Below are 22,269 nucleotides of genomic sequence, written 5' to 3' on the forward strand. Positions count from 1 at the left end.
TAAATTCTTTTAACTTTTGTTTATCATAGAAAGTTTTTATTTCACCATCAAAACAAAAGCTTAATTTTGCTGGAAATAAGATTCTTGGTTGGCATCCATTTTTTTTCAGATATTAGTATATGTTGTTTCAGGATATTCGGGCTTTGAAGGTCTGGGTTGAAAAATCTGCTGAGACCCAAATTGGTCTCCCCTTATATGTGATCTGATTCCTCTCTCCTATGGCTTTTAAGAATCTATCCTTATTCTGTATGCTAGGCATTTTCATTATAATGTGCTTTGGTGTAGATCTGTTATAATTTTGTACATTTGGTGTCCTGTAGGCCTCTTGTATTTGGTTTTACAATCCATTCTTCATGCTTGAGAAATTTTCTGATATTATCTCATTAAAAAGATTGTGCATTTTTTGGTTTGAAACTCTGTGCCTTCCTCTATCCCAGTAACTCTTATATTTGGTCTTTTGATGCTGTCCCATAATTCTTGGATGTTCTAATCATGGTTTCTTACTATCTTCACTATGTGATCACTTTATTTTCCAGATTGTATATTTTGTCTCCATTATCTGATGCTCCTTCTTCCAAGTGATCTAGTCTGGTGGTGATTCTTTCTATTGAGTTTTTTATTGGATTTATTGTTTCCTTCATTTCAAAGATTTCTGGCTTTTTTTCCCATCTTCCATCTAAGCATATGCACTGCAGTGTCATTGGCTGCAAAACACTAACAAAATCCTGGATTGAGGAGATCATCGTGAGCTATATTCATAGAATTGGATGACATCTATATATAAATAATTATTCATAAAATGAATAGAAATATTAATTAGGTGATGATGAAATATAGAAGTTAGAGGTGTAAATTAGATTAGAAGTTCATTTTAAACTACAAGAAAGTAAATAAGCATTATATAACTTAAGACAAACTGACAGTGATAGGAATGAAGCAATTAAAAGGAAAAATATAGAAGAAAGATAACCAAATGGTGGTGTTGCACTATTTGAAAAAATAAGCATTGAGCTTAGAAACACATGGATATTGGAAAACTCCGTGCCTCAGCCTCATACTTTCCATGCAATTGAGATTGTGTAGTAAGTGCCCAAAGCATGCTATTAACTTGCAATTCACCATAGCATATTTTTTAAAAAGTCTATCTTGACAGTACACTCAATTATGTCTAGAATACGCACAGAAAAGTTTTGATAAAAATGTATTTTATATAAGTAAAGCAGGAGTTGAGAAGAACTTTGAGACTAGCTTTCCTAATACATTCATGCTTTTCATCACGTGGCTCACACTTCCTAATCTCAGAACCCAGTCAACACTAACTGAATGTCTTTTTTTCACACAGCCATGGACACAAGCAAGCAGACCCCTGATGAGCCTCTCCTCAGAAGCAAAAGGAGGCAAGATCTTCCAGAGATGCTCAGAGAAGTAGGACTGGAAGTTGAGTACTGGTTGATCAAGCTGAAGGAAGTCCTGGGTGTGACCTGCGCCCAGTCATTAAGTTATTTAAAAGAAAAAGACCTCCAGAAGCTGAAATATGAGGTAAAATATCCATGGGAGAAAAGGGCCCTGGAGAAGCTGCTTGACCTGTCCCACTCAAATAGTCTTGCAGAGTTACAGGAGTCACCAGTGGAGAGGAAAAAGGAGAAGCAGACAGAACAAGCAGTGAAAGAGCTGAGGAACTTGCTGTCAGAAGGGAGACAGAGACAGGAAGAGGCAGTGAAGAGAAAGGAAGCAGAGCTGAGGCAAGCCATGGAGATCCCTGAAGAGAACAGGCTGAAGCCTCCAAAGCCCCTCAGGGAAGTCATGGAAATCATAAAGAAAGAATTCAGTCCCATGGAGCAGACGCCATCCCACAGGCCAAACCTCCCAGATAGAGATCTGGTAAGATGGGCATCTGGAGGGCTGGCCCTGCAGGGAATATACAAAACCTGCCACCACATGGACCTGATACAGAGGAGAGAGGAGCTACTCAGTGTCCCCAAGGAGTTCTCACTCTTTGGCCCTCAGCAGGGCACATTGATGAAATCTGAAGAATTCACATCTTCTCAAGCAGAAGTCACGTTCACCCAGTCTATGGAGAATTTAGGCTTCAGTTTAACTACTTCAGCCAAGGGTGGAGGTTGGGGATTTAGTTTAGAAACTGAACTGGATAAAGGCAAACATTCAGAATCCAAGCAAACCCACCTAACAAATTCTGAGTGCTCTTATTTCTGCTCAACCAAGTTCAGATACACTCCCATGGCATCCTGCCACTTCCCCATTGATCAACTCCAGTTGTCCAATGCTGCTCTTCAGGAATTGAAATGCCTTGAAGACCTTCTGGATCAGACTACAGACCCTCAGGAATCCCAGATGCTGAAACAGTGGAGTGAAAGATTCTTCCACAGGTTTGGCTCTCATGCTAACCAAGGCCCTCTGCACCTGGGAGGAATCTACTGGTGGAAGGCTGTCTCAAAGGGGTTCCAAAATTATCACCTAGTTAATATAAAGCAGCAGGCAATAGAGGCCCTGGATTTTTACATAAGTGGTGGCTACCATGGTTTTGGAATGAATGTTGCTGCAGGTATGAATGTGTCAGACTCACATTCAAAAGCAGCTATTCAGAACAAGACTTTTCAAAACCTCCAAACCAAATTCCAATTATCTGTGTCCAAGACAGGTGGACCACCAGAAGCAGATGACCTTGCTCAATGGAAAGCTGGCCTTGTTGCCAGCAATCAAACCTGGTGTGTCATTGACCGGGGATTCCAGCTGGTGCCTATTTGGGACATTATCCTCTCCAGCCACAGAAGTGATTTTAAAGATCCATGTAAGGTAGCTAAGTGTCTGAAAGACAACTACACTACTCTGACTGGCCTTGCTTCCCAGATCCAAGAAGGAGAGGAGATACTGAGTGTTAGGCAAGAGGTTAGAGTTTTCTTAGATGCTGTGAAGTCCTGGGAAGTCTCTGATCCTGAAGAACAGCTTCAAAAGCTGATAAATTTTAAGCAAACACTGAGTCAAAAAACAAAAGGAAATGACACTTGGATTAACCTATGCCTCATAGATAAGGATATGCAGACTTTTCTAGTCAATACCATCAATTTTTGCAAAATGTCTACCAATTGTAAAACAAATTATATTAAAATTCAGTTGTGCAGCCTTCTAGATCCTCACATCTACAAGGTGGAAAATTTTCCTCAGACTCACTCCATTATGCACTGGATCAAACAGTCAGATTCAGAGCAAGAGCAAGTCCACATCTCCGATTTTTCTGAATTCATTAAAAAATTAACAAAAACACAGGAAGAATTCTTGGAAGTGAAGGTCCAAGAAAAAGTAGAAGAAGCTCAAAGAAAGGCCACATATGAGGTCTGCTTGGCTCTCAACAGCTTCTTGAGCCACTTGCAAGCAACAGAGCAGCCAGATACACAGCTCTTGCTACTTTCCATTGCAGCTGGTGCAGGATATCAGGTAGGAAGCAATATTTTTAAGCCTCTCCTGGGGCCTGGTGAGTTAAACTTCCTACTGGATGAAATACAAACTGCCTTTAATGAATACCAGCAGCTCAAAACTATTTCCAGCTATAGGGCCCATGCATTCCTGGTGCTCACAGGTCTGACAGCCACAGCTGAATTAAGAGCTCTATCTATAGAAGAGAAGACAAAACGCATGGAATTTATAATAAAACACATGGGACAATTATTTTCTAAAGAAGTTGTACATGTCCTCACTAAATTTGAAGAAGATCATGATTGGGAAAACATAGAAAGAAACTTGAGATTACTCATTGATGGAGATTATGAAGCCACCATCTCTTCTTTGAAAAGGGATGACGTTGAAAGAGAGCTACTAAATCTTTTCCATGAAAAGAAATGGCCCTGTGAACCAGATATTAACGAAAATAACACAAATGAAGTAATAGAAAATGAAGCCTTCCTAGACTTACTCCAGCGTCTAGGCCTACAACATTACTACCCTAAAAAAATGAGTAAAGCTAAATTTCATCTGATCTACAAGACTTCTCTTTACAACACCCAGCCCAATTCTGAAAAGGAACTTCCCTTCTATTTCCTTCAGAAGCTAATGTTGCTGGATTATGGACTGAGATACCTTGTCTTTAAAGACTATGGAAATATAGAATCTAAGGTTTCTCCAAGTGCCTCCAATCAGGAATATGAGGGTTTTGATCCATATGAAGACTTTGTTGAAGATAGTGATACTCTCACTGATCCTTTGACTACTGAGTCAAGGCCCCACATTCACCCCATGGATATCCAGATGACCATTTTTCACTGTGCAGATGATTTTGCCAGACAATATATTTTGACCAAACTTTCTACTTGTCAATTTGCCCTGCCTCTCCTGGTGCCAAATCCTTGCACTTCTCAAATTGAATTCTCTCTCTGGTCTCTCAGAAAAGTTAGGAGAAGTTGGCAGCAAGAAAAGAAATCACCACATGGAAAGAACAGTCATAAGTGTCAGCAGATGTGTTGTGTCTCCACCCCCATTGTGTCCTTCATTAGAGTGGGCAATGGCCTGTCTGCTTCCAAATCTCAGATCATGAACTGTCTTCTCAGTGAACGTAAACATAATGTCTTTTTTCACCGACACTGCAGAGAAAGCAGCAAGGACTGCCTCTTGATGGGAGGTGTGGTAGAAATCTGCTGGTTTTGGCCTGGAGGGGAAGTGGAGGACAGGTTTGACAACTGTGTGACCTTCATGAATCTTCATGGAGATGCAAAGGAACATAAAAGGCAGCTCACTTTCCTGCAGGAGGTCTCTTCTCTCATTGTGGTCCTCATGTCAGCTTCTGATGACAACAAACAAAACCAAAAAATTGTCCGTGACCTATGTCAGTCATCAAGATCATTGATCTGTTTGCTAGATGACAAAGAAAAATCCAAACCCAGTAGTTCTGGTAGAAGAGTGAAAATTGGCCTGAGGAATAGAAATGAGGCAGAATTGACAGAGGAGCTCACAACTACCATCAGACGTTTGCTAGAGCTCACTGACACAGCTCTCAGCCTAGAGGACTGTTCTCAAATTGCTCGCCAGCAAGGATTTCTTATTGATGAAGACCAGAGAGATTGTAAGGAGGGCAAAGAAAAGGCACAGATTATAATGGCTCTTTTAAGAGGAACAGAGTTATCTAAGGTGAAGGAAACCTTCCTACCGCTTCAGGGACAACTGTGGCAACTTTGGTGTAGGAAGGACAAAGAACTGTATCATCTGAGAGAGAAGGGAAATCGAAGCATTGAACAACACAAGAGTGAGCTTGAGTCAGATAAACAAATAATTCGGCAAAAACAGGTGCAAAGAGCTTTTCCTCTCAATGATGTAATGTTCTCTGTGCTTCAAATTCTCTACTGCTATTCAGAAACTCACACCACACTCTACTTCTTGCAATGGATGAGTGTGTTTTTAGATAGGTTGACTGCAGAGCATTTGGAGAACCTACATGAAAAACTAATTCATTTGTGGTCAATTGTGAAAACAGAGAAGCAAAGCTCCCAAAGCAGCAACTCTTTGGAGCTCTGCCAAAAGAAGATTAGTGATTATACCTTAGGAATTGAGCAGTTTCTCAGAGAGGTTGGCCAGATCTATGAAGCTCTGGAAGAAACTTCCTCCACAAATGATATAGTTTTTCTCTTCCTTCCCCAAATTGCTGCAGACCTGATGATAGCTGGTGTCCCCATAGAGCTGATGGATGGAGATGCTTCCTATGTGCCCTTAAAATGGATGGCAGCTGTTTTTGACAAGCTCTCTGAGAAACTTGGAGACAAACATCTCTTTGTCCTCTCTGTGCTTGGCCTGCAGAGCTCTGGGAAGTCCACCCTACTGAATGCTCTTTTTGGGCTGCAGTTCAGTGTAAGTGCAGGCAGGTGTACTAAGGGGGCCTACATGCAGCTCCTAAAGGTAGACAAGACATCCACAGAGGAACTTGGCTTTGACTTTGTGCTAGTTGTAGACACAGAAGGACTTCGGGCCCCAGAACTCAGCAACAAATCCCAGAACTGGGACAACGAGTTAGCCACCTTTGTCATTGGGCTTGCAAACTTGACTCTGATCAATATATTTGGGGAGAATCCATCAGAAATGCAGGATATCCTACAGATAGTAGTCCAAGCCTTTCTGAGGATGAAACAAGTGAAAATTTCCCCCAGGTGCATATTTGTCCATCAGAATGTAGGAGAAGTTACAGCTAAAGACCAAACTACAGAAGGACGAAGGCGGTTAGAGCAGAGGCTAGATGAAATGGCAGCACTGGCTGCTAAACAAGAAGAGTGCTCAGATGTCACTCATTTCAGTGATGTCATCAAGTTTGATGTCAATACTCACGTGTACTACTTTGCTCACCTCTGGGATGGCAATCCCCCCATGGCCCCTCCCAATCCTCGCTATAGCCACAATGTCCAGGAACTGAAAAGTACAATTCTTTTAACTGCCAAACAGGAATCCAGGGGAAGCATCATGAAGATATCAGATGTGAAATTCAGAGTTCAAGATTTGTGGAGAGCCCTGGTAAGTGAGAACTTCATTTTCAGTTTCAGAAACACCCGAGAGGTCATGGCCATGAGCAAACTGGAAACCATGTATAACCACTGGACCTGGGAGCTCAGGAGCCATATGTTGGACTTGCAGAACCAGCTTCACAATCAGATTCAAAATAGAAAAATTCTGACACTCACATCAAGCATAATTGAGTGTCCAGTTACAGAGAAATATGAAACAATCAAGCAAGCACTTGAAAAATATTTTACTGAAGACCCAGAGAGAGAGATACTTGTCCAATGGAAAGCCTATTTTGAAAATAAGCTACTAATCCTTAAAGAGTCACTTATTTCAGACACCAAGAGAAAAGCCCATGAACTTATTCATCTCAAACAAAATCAAGAACAACTAGAACAGAAAAAGACTGTATATGAAAATGAATTATTGAAGAAGAGCCAAAACTTGGCTTTAAGAGTAAAAGGTAAAAAGTTGAGTGATGAAGAGTTATATGAGAAATTCAGTCAACTTTGGGGAAAATGGGTTTGTGAAGTATCCTCAAATCTCCCTCAAGCCACAGAGCCTAAAATTGATGTGCATGCTGAAAACATCCTTTTGGATTATTTCAGAAAAGAGAAAAACGTAGTAGAAAAACTAAAGAGAAATATTGGAAAGAATTTTCAGCTAGATTTTGGAAAACATGTCAAGATGTGTAAGGAATATTTCTTTCTCACAAAGAGTTTAGAGGCCTGTGATAAAGTGTCCATTGATATGACTACTGATCGTATTTTTTCAAGATTTAATGAATATATTGAAAATATTACGAATCAACAACGTGATTATGATCAAAGTGACTTCCATCAAATCCTGAAAATAATAGAAGAGGAAGGGAAATCTGAACACACTAAGAATAGATACATATTTACGAGCGAATACAACATTGAATTATCTTCATATTTATTTCAAAAGGCAACAAAGCATTTTAAGGAAAGGCATAGGGCATTTAGGAGAGCAAATGATCCTGTAAAATATCTAGAACAAAAGAAAGATGATTTTTTCATGAGTTTCAAGATCTCCTGCCAAGGTGCAACCTCCATCACATGTTTTGTTGATTTTCTGTGGCAAAAGCTCACTCCTGCTGTCTCTGCTACCATCCAGGGGAAAATGGTCCCTAGAATAGCTGGGGAGATAAGAGCCTCCTGCCCTGCATTCAATGGAAACAGATCTAACCTGGAGAAACACATTCTCATCTCTCTAGCAGAAGAAGAAAATTTTGAAAATTATTGGCAATACATTTATAATCCAAAATCATTTTGTAGGAGTTACATTGAGAACTATACCAAAAAGTACTGTTCAGACAACAGAGATAAAAAAATAAAGACTTTATTCAAAACAAGTCTTGATGACATCAAGAATACTATCCTCTCTGCCATTCATGAATCCACAGCAGTAGCTAAAGACAGAAGCAGCACTGCATCTGGGTGGCTGGATTTGTTCTGTGATCACCTGGGGAACAACTTGATTTTCCCACGAAGAGACTTGATAAACATTGAGCACCAAGAGATAAAAGATATGGATTTTCTCAAAGAAGCCATGAGTGCAGGTTTGGATCCTGCAATGAAGAAGGTGGAACAGAACTTGTCAAGTATGCCTATAGAAGAAATGGTTCCTGAAATCGAGAAAATCCTCTCTGAACATCTCTGTGGATGTTGGAAACAGTGTCCCTTCTGTAAAGCAATTTGTACAAACACAATTCCTGAACATGAAGGAGACCACAGTGTTCCATTTCATCGTCCTCAGGCTGTCCGTGGAGTCAATTGGTATAGAACAGACCACTTTGTCATTGATTGTTGTACTAGTTTAGTAGCAAGTAATAATTTGCTTGTTTTGAGAGATGATTGGATGATCCCATATAAGAACTATCGGGAGGCAGGAGGGGATTATGCCACATGGAGCATCACCCCAGATTCATCCACCCAGCCATACTGGAAATGGTTTGTCTGTCACTTCAGAACAAAATTGGAAGAAAAATATCAACTAAAATTTATAGATAAAGGTCAAATGCCCTATGAATGGGGCAAAATCACAAAGCAGGAAGTGCTTAATGACTTGAAAAAATAATCTTCAATGACCACATAAATACCTTAGCATCTGTACAAAGTCACAGTACCAAGCAACCTCAAAACATATCCTCCTTACAACTAGAGCTTTACATATTCCACTTTGTAAAGGAAATGTTTAAAAAGTGATTAAATATCAATTCAAGAATTTAAGAATTCCTGGAAAAATACTTGATATCTCTCTGCCTCAATTCCATTTGGATTAGAAAGAAATTACTAAAATAGGAGCATATGACAAAATCCAAATATCTAGTTCCTATTTTGAAATATTGCTCTACATATTTTAAAATATGTAATACCTCAGAAAAAAATCATCTTCACACGGAAAATTTTAAGTCATTTCATGATACTACAAATTTCTCTACAGTAACTGCATGGCTGTTGAACTAATATACAAGTCTTGACAAGCAACGACAAATAAACTTTCTCTATTTCACTGAATTTTTTCAGTCATTCAATCCACGAAGAAAATTTACTCACCCTTAAACACAAAAGATTCATGGAAATTTCATGATTCCCATGTATAGTATTTTATAGGGATATTTTATTCTAGCAGAGAACAAACCAGAGACTTGACAAAGATAAAGTCTTCATCAAGTCAGGAAACATTATCAGGCAAACATAGGAAATAGAAGTTAAATAATTGCTTCATTTAATCAACATTCTCTTCTTTCTGGTTTCTTGGAACTTCTTTGTCATGCTACAAAAAGTTGAGTTATTCACAAAGTTTAGATCTTCAAAGCTGGTGTTATCTGCCTGAGATTACCTCCTGAAACAAGTGTAATGATAACCATGTAAATGGGACCCTACCCATCAAGTCTGTGGACAAGGTCAAATTAGATAAAGCCATTAATGATTATAAACACCATCCCCTAAAGAAAAAAAAATGAAAAAATATCTACTTTTTATAAAAATTTCATAATTATTAATTAATCTTAATTGGGTTTTCACATTTTAATAAAAATTTATATTTCATATATAAATATATATTTCATGTATAAAATGCAGAGGGGTGCTTATCTACAATGAGACATATTTTTGCTTCCTTATACTTTTTCCGTGCTAGGGGAATCACCCTTCTACAAACCTATACCTTATGCTCAGTTCTCAAAGCTGATGATTTAAAATAATGCTGATGCAAGAAGAAAATGTCCTCATTTTAGACATAAAGATACCCTTTGGTTTCCATTTACTGATACAGGCTCTACCTATCTATGGACAGTGAAAAGACACAACCAAAGCCACAGTAGTTAAACAACATAGATCTTCAGAAATGGGAGATAGGAATGCTGACTCCATCACCTTTGTCCACCACAGGACTACAAATATATTATCAGTTTCAGATCTACTGACTAGAATCTCCATAAGTTTTCTGTTTGTTTTTGTTGTAGTGCTGTGGATTAAACCCTGGCATTACACATGTCAGGAAGCACATTTTTACTCAACTACAGCATTTTTTTTTTAATTTCAGAGATGGAGTTTCATTAAGATGCAACCTGTGAGCCTCCTGCCTCAGGCTCTCAGGTTGCTGGGATTAAAGGTATCAGAAATCTTGAAAAAATTGTGAAGGATATAGGTGTTCTTGAACAGAATGATTTTTTTTTTCTGAAAAAATAGTCTTGGTGAGAGTTGGGAGGATCTCTTAATGAGATCAACCTGATATAGTATTAGGAACAGAAGCTCTGCACAGCATGGTGCCTGTCACACTCATCACTGCAAGCTTTGAAAAGGCTTAATGTTCAATTGACATTAGCTGAATGCTTTTATTTATTTATTTTTTTATTGTTGGTTGTTCAAAACATTACATAGTTCTTGATATATCGTATTTCACACTTTGATTCAAGTGGGTTATGAACTCCCATTTTTACCCTGTATACAGATTGCAGAATCACATCAGTTACACATCCATTGATTTACATATTGCCATACTAGTGTCTGTTGTATTCTGCTGCCTTTCCTATCCTCTACTATCCCCCCTCCCCTCCCCTCTTCTCTCTCTACCCCCTCTACTGCAATTCATTTCTCCCCCTTGTATTAGCTGAATGCTTTTTATATTGAATGAATCAATATAGCCTTCAACTAATAAGTCTCATATATTACTTTTGATTTTAAAGCCAAAAATATTTTGCAAAAGTAAAAAGGCCTCTAATAAATTCCTCAGGTATGTTAACAGTGTGATTCTTACATGAGATCCCAAGGAAAAACTAGAGAGATGACAAAAATATTGGGAAGAGGTAAATTAGAATAAAAGAAGATGACTATGTAGAGATGGTGTTTTATGTGATACAATTAGGGAAAATAATCAAGTTGGTGCCAGAAATGGGAGAGATAATAGTGTTAGTATTTTGGGTCTCATTAGGGAAGAGACCTCAGGAACAGTGGAGCAGGGGAGAGGAGTCAGTGGGGATGAGAACATCAAGATGTAGAGCACTGAGTCTGATTGAAGGTCACAAAATTAGAGTTGAAAATAGGTGCAAGGTTAGTAGGGGTAGGGTTCTCATGGGTAGCAGAATGAGCCTCAGTCACTGAGGTGAGGAGCAGAGAAAAAGGAATTGGGGGTCACCACATGAGCAGATTTCACATGTTCCAGTCATTAAGGCAAAGGTGCCAAGTAGTGTGGTAAAGGAATCACAAGGCCAAAAGAGATGGGGCAAGGATGGTAATGGACCTAGGAGAGTATGGAAATTCATGACAGGATGTAAGTTATTCACTTATACGTGGACTCCAAAAATGAGAACTCATAGAAATAGAGAGTAGAATGCAGGTTACCAGAGACTGAGGACAGGGTGGGGGATAGGGGAAAGTTTGGTCAAAAGGGAAAGTTTCAGTTAAAGAAGAGGAAAAATTCTGGTGATCTATAAAACCAGGTGACTAGTAATTATGCTAATTATTATCATTAGTACTATTGCTATCTTACTGAAATGTAGTTGTGTTTATAGTCTGCTCACTTGTAAGAAGCAAGTCCAAGCTTTCTATTTTAATCCAAGTATGAGTTGCATAAGTGTTTGTAGTGCTCTTTTCTCAGTCTGTGTTTTATTTTCTCTAAATGTAATCTTAAAATAAAGTAGAATTAAAATACTCATGCTTAATGAATTACACAATACAAAATTGCAAACAGTGAATTTTAAGTGTCATAACCCCCCAAAAATAGATAAGTATATAAAGTTATGGATATGTTAATTTGCCTAATTTGCTTATTCCTCAATCTATACATGTATAAAAGCATCAAATTGTACCCCATATTATGTACATTTATTATCTGTCAATAAAAATTAAAAATAAACTGAATAAAAAATGATTTACATAAAATGCAATGGAAAACTGCTTCAAGATTTTTTCAGGAGATCTCTTTTTCTTAGAGACAGATAATATGAACCCAATAACATCTACAGAGTGTGGTATGTCTAAAAATTGACCCCTTTAAATTTGGGGGTGCTTTCATTGGAACACTGAAGATAGACTTGTGAAATGCATAATTGTCATTTTATTCTTACCTTTATTCTTACATTGAGAGAATGGTTATTCTCTCAATTCCAACTTTCAGTAAATTCTAAACAAGCTATTCAAACCTTTATTATTGTTGTATATGAGTTTTGAGGGCAATAAAGAGTATTAAATTACATTATATTGTTTTGTATTATACTATATCATATGTTTGTGAAGAAAACCAATAGTGCTATCATTGTAGTATTGGTATCTGTGTGAACTTGGACTTGTAATTTAGCCCCTGTGTCTTCAGGCATCCTAACACTGCAATGATAGGATTCTCATTAATAAATGAATGGCTACTTACAAGGCATGGAGGACAATGCTACACATGGAGTAAGTACACTGTAAGTGTCAGTTGTTATGTCATGCTGTCTATCCCAGGTTCCTTTTTCATTTGCTTTTGAATAAAATTTTACTAGAAGCACACCAATAGATGAAGTAGTCTCACTGGAAGTTCATTAACAATAGTATTCAACATGGCCTCCTTGGGAAGTCACACTTGATAATATAGTCTTTAAAATGTCTAATTAGTGCTGAAGAGGTCAGAGACTTGATCTCTCAAAAAATAAAATAAAATGTCTAATTAATACTTAATAACTCAAAATGCAGTTCAGAATATCAAAGTTCTTCAGTACTTTATTAATAGCTATATGTATTTGAAACACAAATTAACCAAATGCAACCAAGTCAATTTTGTAATGTTTTTTGTCAGTGTGAAATAGATCTCAGGTTCCCCATGCCTTAGATAGATCTTAGGTTTCTCATTCCTGAGAAATAAATTTGCATGCACACAATTTGTTTTAGAAGTTATTCCTGTAAAAAAATGAATAATGGAGAGAGGAAACAAGAAGAGGTGGTCTTCAAGATGAAGAAGGGAATTAGTGGATTTAAGTCAAGTGTTAACTATTAGGGAATGCCAGCTTGCTACTGTAGTTAAGAGCAGGAACTTAGCATCAAGACTGCTTAGATGTGTATGTAAATAAAGACCCCATCACTTTGCTAGCTATCTGCCCTGGGATAAGTCAGCATGTGTCTGCTTCATGTGCTTCTTCTATAAAATTCTGCTATCTCATAAAGGTGTGAAGATGACTTGGATATAATATGTATGCCTGGCTCTTGGTATATGTTCCCGTGTTAGCTGGTTGTAGTACCAGGGAACAAAATCTTGTTAATAGAAGTCATTGTGCCACTATTATTACTGCAATGAAATGCAGTGAGGTCTCCACTCAAGGCTCAGTTGCAACTTCCTGAAGATGCAGATCCAACATTCATATTTTGAGCCAAGTAATGTTTATAAATATGTTTGTCTGACTGTTTTCTCTATATTTTATCTAAATAGAATATTAAAAAATATAATAAAAACCATAAAGAAAAAATGTATGAGGAACAGAAGGAAGAAAGGCTGAGTAAGAGCATTATAAGGTTCTTTTGACAATAGCCAATCACCTCCAATGTCATTATTTTTAAGGCAATGCAAGGGATTTACATAAATTGGGGAAAAAATGTGAACCTGATCATGTTCTCCTAGAAACAACAGTCCTAATTGTTAAATATCTTTGGTTCTTCTCCTTTGAACAAAGAAAAGTATCAGGTATATCTGTTACTTTACCCTGTAATTTCCATTATCTCCACTGTGGGGGAACATAAGCGCACCACTCAGATCCTTCTTCAAGGAAGAGTTTGCTGCCCACATGAGGGGAGTAAAGGAAGCAGCCACTCATCAGTTGTCATATCTGCCTCAATTGAAGAGAGCCTTTCCCCTGGGGTCAGGCTCTCCTGAGCAACTTGCATCCATGATTGAGTGAGACACAGAGGCCCTGCCATGTTGGCCTGACACAGGATGCTCTGATGGGCTCCACTCACTCCAGAGTTTCTGCCTTGTCCTGGAAGCATCCTGAGGCCTGCACCACAGTTCAATTTCTCCCACTGCCAAGTCCTATTACTCCCCCTTCTTTCATAAGTGTTTACCACTAAGAAATATCTTCCACGCTGTTTCAACATCTGCTTCTGGAAAAACAAAACTGTGGCATTATTCAAGGCCTTGGTACAGATTGCTGAGTGCAGATGGATTTGAACAATGGGTTTGTGAATAAGAAAGAAACTGAAAAAAAGAAAATAAGTGCTACATAATATTCTGTTCCCAAAACCAGTATGAAGAGAGCAGCAGAGAGGATGAAGGCCTTTCAGAATAGACTAGCAGACAGGAAAGCGAAGAGCAAAGAGAAGCATGAGACAGTTGCTAGATGAGCCACTCATTAGTCAGTAATAATTAATAAATAGAAAACTGATAATTTTTTTTTTAAAAAAGAGGAAAACTAACGAGGAGAAGAAGAATAGATATTTTTCCATTTGGCCTTCGAATTGGTAGTTGGAGAGGGGTGTAAGGGTTCTGTGTTTGGGATTGAGGTCGCTGATGGTTCATGACTGTGGCATGCTTAGTGAGTAGGAAGGATCTGTGCAAAAACACAGAATGTGTGGCTGCTAGGAAAACCTCTGTGCAAAAACACAGAATGCCTACCTGCTGTAGCAATACCCTGCACGAGGAGGCTCTGTGTTAGAGTCTTATCAGCCTCAAACATGATTTCAGGCGCACAGCTCCTGTTTCACCAAGCTCTGCTGAGCCTGAACCTGCCCACATAACAGTTAACTTTAAACAATGGATTTTCTTGAGAGCTACACAAAGCTCCTCACAATGCACATTGCAACTATATTATGTAACTGAGGAATAAGCTGCATAATGTTGCTAACTCTGTAACCTTTCTAATGACACAATGAAGAATAATGTACTACTGATACCAGTGACCTAATGTAACATATTAATATAAATAAAGCTGGTATCTTGGCCATCTTGCCATTCTGCCATCTTTCCTGCCTCTGCATCTTGTCTCTGTGTCTCTTTTAATTTTCCTTACATTGGGGGTCAAGGAAAGAACCCTAGGTCTTGCAAAATCATTCCTTGGAGTGAAATAGAGAAAACATACTGAACCAAAAGAAGGAAGGTACCATGGTCCTTTGTACTCCAGGTTGTAATTCTTCCTGGAAAATTTAAAGTTTCATCATCCTATGGAATTGAGAGACACCCATGGGTGCAAGTACAGATTCTTCCCTTCTATCCACCAAGTTAAATCTACAAAGTTTATCCCAATACGTTCCTGCCTTGATACTCATTTCAATCATCTGACTTGTGGTTGAAGATACATGAAATTTGAAGGCACTTCACCACCATCAAGTGGTGATAATGTGCCTAATGAGGTTAAAGACTCCCAATGTATCTCAACTAAGCAATATTAACATTTAGAGTCAGAAAACTCTTTGTTGAGAGGGAATGTGCAGTGTCTTACAGTATGCTTAGCTGCAACTCTATGATTCACCACTGGATGCCTTTACCTATCTCAGCAGAAAGGGCACCAAAAATGTTTCCAGACATTGCCAAATGTATCTGAAACCTTGACATTGCTCCAAAAGAGATCCACTATGCAATGAACCCCTAAATAATTTTGTTTAGAGAAAAAAATCAAAAGTTGATAAAAATTTCATAACTGTATTTTAAATAAATAATGAATTTTGGACAAAACTTCAAAATTTGGAAAAATAATATAATTACAAATATCATCTTCCATGAATATTTTCACAACCACTCCTGCCACCAGGCATGTGGACACAAAGTAAAACATGCATCGTTTTGCACACAGGAGAATGTATAGTATACACACTCCTTTAATCTCCTATCACATAGATATTATGGATATTTTTATGTCAGCAAATATTGGTGTATTTAAATAATTAATTTGAATACCTACATAAGATTCCTTTGAATGTAATCATTCAGGGTCCTATCCTAGGCTAGGGAAGTTCAAAATTTTTCACTACTATAAATAGTGTTATAATTGTTAGCATCTTTGAATATACATTTTGGAACAGCATGAATATGACACTGAATCTTACTCAATGTTGGTGACATATCGAGACTATTTCAAGGACATAGAACTTTATAGAATGAACTAGACATAGATATTCTTCCAAAGAAGTACAAAACCTGATTGAAAGAATATACATCAGACACAATAAAATGTGAGTAGTGACCTTACAATTTAAGTTGCAAATACTGGGAAACAATTGAAAGGAGAATTGATTGAAGGTCAGGGATGTCAACAGACATGTGTCTAGGAAAATTAACAAAAGTACTTCACCAACTTCTTCTTCAATGATAATATGCATAGCAACAATTAATATAAATGCCTATTGCCTTTGTTCCCTGTGTACAGGCCAGGGCCAGATTTTGTTTCCATGTATGTCCTGTATGTACTACAAGGCTTTGATTTTAATGAACCTGCAGTAACTTCACACTTCATGGGAAATTTTCTTGTCTGGATAACTTCTTCTAAAAGAAAGAGAAGAGGGCTATGGATGCAAGTTCAAATTCCCTCACTCAATGAAAAATCAGGGAATAGGGAAAGAAAAGAGAGGAGACAGGAAGAGAAAGGAAAAGATGATAGGCAGTTCTTTGATCCACTCTTTTCTTTCTCAAAACTTATTCAAGGAGAAATCTCAACAAATTTGCAGAAGGCTTACACTACACTTCAAATGATGTACATAAATATTTTACTCTCTTTATTACAGACTCTAATCTGATACATCTCACAGGTCCTTTTCCATTGGTAGCATGAGGGAAAAGAATAAGTTTCAAACTTCAAAATTAACCCAACCTGACTATTTAAATAAGAAGTTTTTAGTTTCTATTGGATAACAGTGCTTAATCAAGCAAAGTTCACTTTTTTTCCTGCTTCTTTTCTCAATGTTTTCTGGAAGGCTGTGTCTTATGTAAACATTTTTCTGGCATTGAGAAAGGACCTAGTCTTCTGCTGGCTTATTTTATAGCATTGTCACCATCTGGAGCTTGGAACAGAGCTCTTTGTGTATATTCTGCGAGACATCACTGCTGAATTGGCTAGCTGATGTAGCTCTTAACAGACACAATGTCTCTCAGCTGATCTCACTGTTCCAAGGATTCTGCCGGCTCCAGAATTCTGGCTTTACTCCTACATTCTCCATCCCTCACATTGGTTCAGCAGTCTGTACCACCTATGTTTGGTTCAAGTCACCCTGTCATGCTAGGCCAGTGGCAGCCAGTTGGATTTCATTTCAACATCCATGCCACTTAAAAACTTAGGAAATTATTGTAAAGAGAAACCCAGGATTTTCTCCACCTGACCAGGATGTGCTATATTTCTGTAACTGCAACCTAAAGTTGATACACAGCAAAACCCATTTTAGATGTCAAATGACTAATATTACTTCAATTCTATTATTCTCTATTTCTGTAAAAAATTATTTTCAGGGGCTGGGGATGTGGCTCAAGTGGTAGCGCGCTCGCCTAGCATGCGTGAGGCACTGGATTTGATTCTCAGCACCACATAAAAATAAAAAATAAAGATATTGTGTCCACCTAAAAAACTAAAAACCAAATATTTTTTTAAAAGTTCTTTTCACCTTTCAGACAAATGAATTCCTCAGATGGACTATGGAGAAACACTAATCATGCCATCTTTATCCACATCCTTGTCCTCAGTTTGCTTTGTCTGATGAATACAAAGACTGTGCTTTGTCTACTTCAACTCCAGGCCTCCGAAGTCTGAAGATCAGAGAAAGACAGGGACTGGAAGGCAACTGCCTTGTGGTGGCAGCTGATACCGTCACTGAATTCTCACAGAGGGACACTGATGTATAACATCACTTCGTCAAAATTAGGATTCCGTCATTTGGGGACTGTCACCATTCATTCCATACACATAAATAGAGTAATCATGTGACATACACTTCCACAATTACAATGTGTGGCTCACTGATAGCTTCCTCTTCATGTAGCAACAAACTCACCAACATGGTTTGAAACAACAGATTTATCTTCCAGTTCTGGAGGCTAAAGTCCAAAATTAGGTCTTATCTAACTGAAAACAAGGTATGGCAGGACTTCATTCCCTCTGGTTTCATTAGGGGAAAATCCATTTTCTTGTCTTTTCCACTTCTAGAAACTGCCTGCATTCCTAGACTCATGACCTCTGCCATCTTTAGCACCAGCTATGGCGCCAAGTTGTTCCCACGCTGCTTCACTAACTCTGACCCTGCTGTCTCCTTCTCATGAGGACCTGGAATTTACATTGGGCCCATGGATAACCCAGGAGAATCTTAATTACTTAAAGACATCTGCAAAGACATTTTGCCATAGAACATATTCACAGGTTCTGGGTACTAAGATGTACATATCTTTAGGGGAAACCTCTATTTATACTAGACTAAAGAAAGAATGACTCTCAGTGAGTCAGAAAGCTACAAAACATGTGGTTAATCCTTTTTTTTTCTTTTTACTTTAAAAAAGGAAATATAACAGATATACTAAAAACAATACACATATTGCATGTAAACAGCTCAGTTTAATTTGTCAGGAAGCAAACACACTCCTGTAACCATCATCCAGGTGAAGTTGTAGAATATTATCCACAACCCCACGTTTCTCCCCGCATCACATGCCTCTTCATAAGCACTATACCCTCTTTCTTCCAAATAGGCAAATTAACACCATAGATTACATTTTGCTTGGAATGATAAAGTGTTTGTGTTTTGTGCCAGATATCCTTCACTAAATAATCTGTTTGTGAGATTTATCCACATTACTACCTGGGAACTTGGCTCATTTTCATTGTTGCACAAATTTCCTACTATATGATCACAATGGATATTATATTATTCATTTTACCATTGATGAACACTTTATTTTAAGCTTGGGGAGACATTAAATAATGCTGTAACAAACAATTTTTGCATATTTTTTGCACTTACATACCATTAGGTATACACTAGGAGTCAAAATGGCTAAGTAGTAGCATACACTTATTTTCAAGATCAGTAAAGAATACCAAACAGTTTTTAAAATGTGTGAGCAGCTTTTGTTTTTTGTTTTAGTTTGGTTTTTAGAGAGTGATGTGGGTGTGGTGCTACAGAACACCATTCAGTTTGCTTATGCTGCACACTCACTGCTGTTCTCTCTTGCCCAGGAATAAATCAATCAGGAGGCTGCAGCACAGCGATGGCATTTAAAAATACTGGAAGGACACCCTACAACCTGAGGTGGCAATTTGGAGAACTAGAATTACCCTCACCACCTGCAATGTGAAATTGCTGGAGAAAAAGTGTGTGCTCACTTCATCAGAGGCACAAAGAAAAGAATCTCAAAGTGAAAGCATCTGTTTGCACGCCTATCAAGATTAAGAAGGGCTGCAAGAAAAGCCTTGTGGTGTAGGTTCCAAGTCATGGGATCACTTCCACATGAGAATCCTCAAGTGACTCTTTGACTTGCACAGTCCTTCTGAGATTGGTTTAAATAAACAAAAAACAAAAAAAACTCCATCAGTATTAAGCCAGGAGTGGAGGTTGAAGTCAACACTGTAGATGTCTATGCCAACAGTTGTAAAAAATTGATTATCAGTTTTTAAAAATTACAATTTTTTCAAAGTGTCCATTTATGTCAGAAATGTATGAGAGTTCTAGTATATTTATATTGTAAGCATTTGGTTTTATTCTTTCAAATTTTTGTCATTCTGACATGTACATCAGTATTTTAGTATTTAATATTTAATATAGTCTGGATAAGAAATTCCCTTCTTAATAATGAAGTTGTGCATTTTAAATACTCTATTGACTATTTGGATATTCACTTATATAAAGTTTCTGTTTATCTTTCATCCATTCTTATTTTGGGTTAGTTTTATTGAAGTTCTTTACATATTCTGCTTTAAGACTGTTTTAAGATTTTTTTTTTTTTCAGAGTAGAAATTAGAAGTTTATTAAAGGACAGCAGAAAAGACTTCTCCCGGAGGAAGAAGGGGACCCAAGAGGTGGAATCCATGGAAGGGATGTTGTCTCCCCTTTTTATAGTTCTTTCAGTGATGGAATGTAGGTGGGAAGGACCGAGGGGTGGGACACAGGTGGGCCAAAGAAGTAATCTGGTCAGGAAGGACTTGAGTCAGCACCTTTTTGCTGGGGGCTGTTCATTAACATTTCTTTGAGGTGGACTTTGGCCTAGGGCCTTTTCGGGACTTCATTAACATTCCTTGAGTTGTCCTGCGTTTCCTGGAATCATTGCCAGCATGGCCTCCATTTTAGATTTCACTTGGCATTAGACCCGATTTATCTAACTACACTGACTACCTAACTTTAAATCTGGCTTCATTCCCCCCTCTAATTTGGGAACTCCTTACTGCTGTAAGGAAGGGGGGCGAAGAAGATCTTTCTGGCTTCTTCAGGCTGAAAAGGGACAAGCAGTTTGGAGTCCCCCTTTAAAAATCGGGTCTATCGAGTGGTCCATGATAGAAGTCTGATTGAGAAGTAATAGGCTGGAGGGCCATTTGAGTGATGGATGGTCTATAAGAGAAACAAGAATTCATTAGTACTGGAACCATATTGATGCAGCAATAAATGCCATAGCACAGGAATATGCCAATGAGTATGATGGCAAAGACAAAGACTAACAATGTTTTCCACCAGGAAGTACCAAGAACTAGGAGATAAGATATTGTTTCCATGACAAAGTTGCTGAGGACATGGCTTCTATCTGAGCATGTAAATCTTTAAGGATATTTGTCATATTGCCAGAAATGTCAGGGCTGTAAACACAACATTTAACTTTTAGGGTTACAGATGTCCTTTCCCTTAAGATATAGTTTAATAATTTAATGTCATCTGATCTTGCAAAATCCTTTTACTAGTATGACCTCTGTGTCTAATAGAGAAATCTTTAATTCAGTTACTTAGGGCTGGATAACCATACTTGCAAACACTAAGCCTACCTGTGTAGGTTAGAAATAAAGGCCTTAAACTAAAAACTACTCTGGCAGTTCCTTTTGATAGTTATCAGGCATTCCTGTCTGAGAATCTCTTTTGTAGCCTCCAGTTTACTTATTTTTGGAAGTTACATTTAACTATTATTATCATTTAAAATGCCCAGGAATAGCTGTGTTTTGGCTTTGACTGTCTTTGCTAAGTGTTTAAGATGAAGCAAGTCAAACTGACTTTTGTTTCTATCTATTGTTAACAGTCAGCTGAGTTTCCCTGGGAGTCCTCGGGAACTTCACAGCAGCTTCTCAGTTCAGCTAGTGCCATTTGCGCTGCTAGTGCCATTTGCGCTAGGATGGGTCCAGGCCTTGCTTGACCATGTGGCTTCCCTTGGAAGCATCAGGGATGTCTCCCTTTTCTGATGACCCTCCTCTTCACAGCAAATGCACTGATTGGCTTTCTGTCCTCCACTGGTCTCATTAATCTCCCTGATCGGGAGGTTATGTGGCCTAGAGTTGCAAAGCTCTTTGGAGAAGTCTCCTATTCCCTGATTCAGACTGACTTAGAGGGCAAGAGCCAAATATTGGTTTTCTTGGCCCTTTTAATTTAACTTTAATTTTAAAACTTAATCTTAAACATCCAGCAAATAAGTTTCAACAGCCTTATACTAAGAGTACTGGGCTTTAATGTCTATCTCTCTCTCCTGTAGGTGATAACTCCTTATCTTAAATTAACCCAGGTTGTGTGTTCTTAAAGCAGTACCTCTGCAAAACATTAACAGGCAATCTTAAATCATTTAAAAGAAAACTACAAAATAAAATTATCAAGAGTAAAAACATATTTAGTTCATGTAATAGCTACCTTGAATTTTGGTAGAGTTATACATTATAATCCCTTGTTTGAGATCCTGGTAATCGTGACAAAAACCAGCTTTTGGACACAACTTTAAATGTACTGAAATCTGGCCTACTTCTTCCATAGTCACTTTCACATGTAGTGAGATGGGACAGAGCCTTATCTCAAGTAAGGCAAGGCTCTTCATAAATCTTAAGTACTGTAGTTCTGAAACTGATCTTTGCTTTTTAAACATCATTTTACAAAGCCTACATAAATTGTTGTGAACTTGAGCAAACACAACATGAATATCACATCTAAAACATGAATTAAAGAAAGGCTGAAAGCTTTTAACCTTTTGTAGAAAAGTAGCAAAGTACTTTTGTGTTTTGCAATAAAACCTTCACACAGATTAGGCTCTCATTAACTTAAAAATACATTTAAATTGTATCTCAGTGTAAAAAGTAACATAGAACTTTACATATCTTATTGATAACAAGTCCAGTTATAGAACACAAATGATATA

At 37.9% G+C, this 22,269-nt stretch overlaps 1 protein-coding gene across 5 annotated transcripts in view; it reads left to right on the forward strand.

The window, feature by feature from the left end:
* The window catches only part of LOC124088585 (interferon-induced very large GTPase 1), a 67,372-nt gene extending 52,448 nt beyond the window's left edge, over nt 1–14,924 (forward strand). For all 5 annotated transcript variants that reach the window (XM_058576939.1, XM_058576940.1, XM_046438284.2 and 2 more), the window contains one exon: nt 1,343–14,924. In XM_058576939.1, the coding sequence (XP_058432922.1) occupies nt 1,345–8,592 (7,248 nt within the window). In that variant the 5' untranslated portion in view covers nt 1,343–1,344 and the 3' untranslated portion in view covers nt 8,593–14,924. The remainder of the gene's footprint in view (nt 1–1,342) is intronic.
* Nucleotides 14,925–22,269: the final 7,345 nt, after the last annotated feature.

Source organism: Marmota monax, unplaced genomic scaffold (genome assembly GCF_021218885.2).
Source record: "Marmota monax isolate L192 unplaced genomic scaffold, Marmota_monax_Labrador192_F-V1.1 WCK01_AAM20220418_F8-fsc00061, whole genome shotgun sequence".
Lineage (NCBI taxonomy): Eukaryota > Metazoa > Chordata > Mammalia > Rodentia > Sciuridae > Marmota > Marmota monax.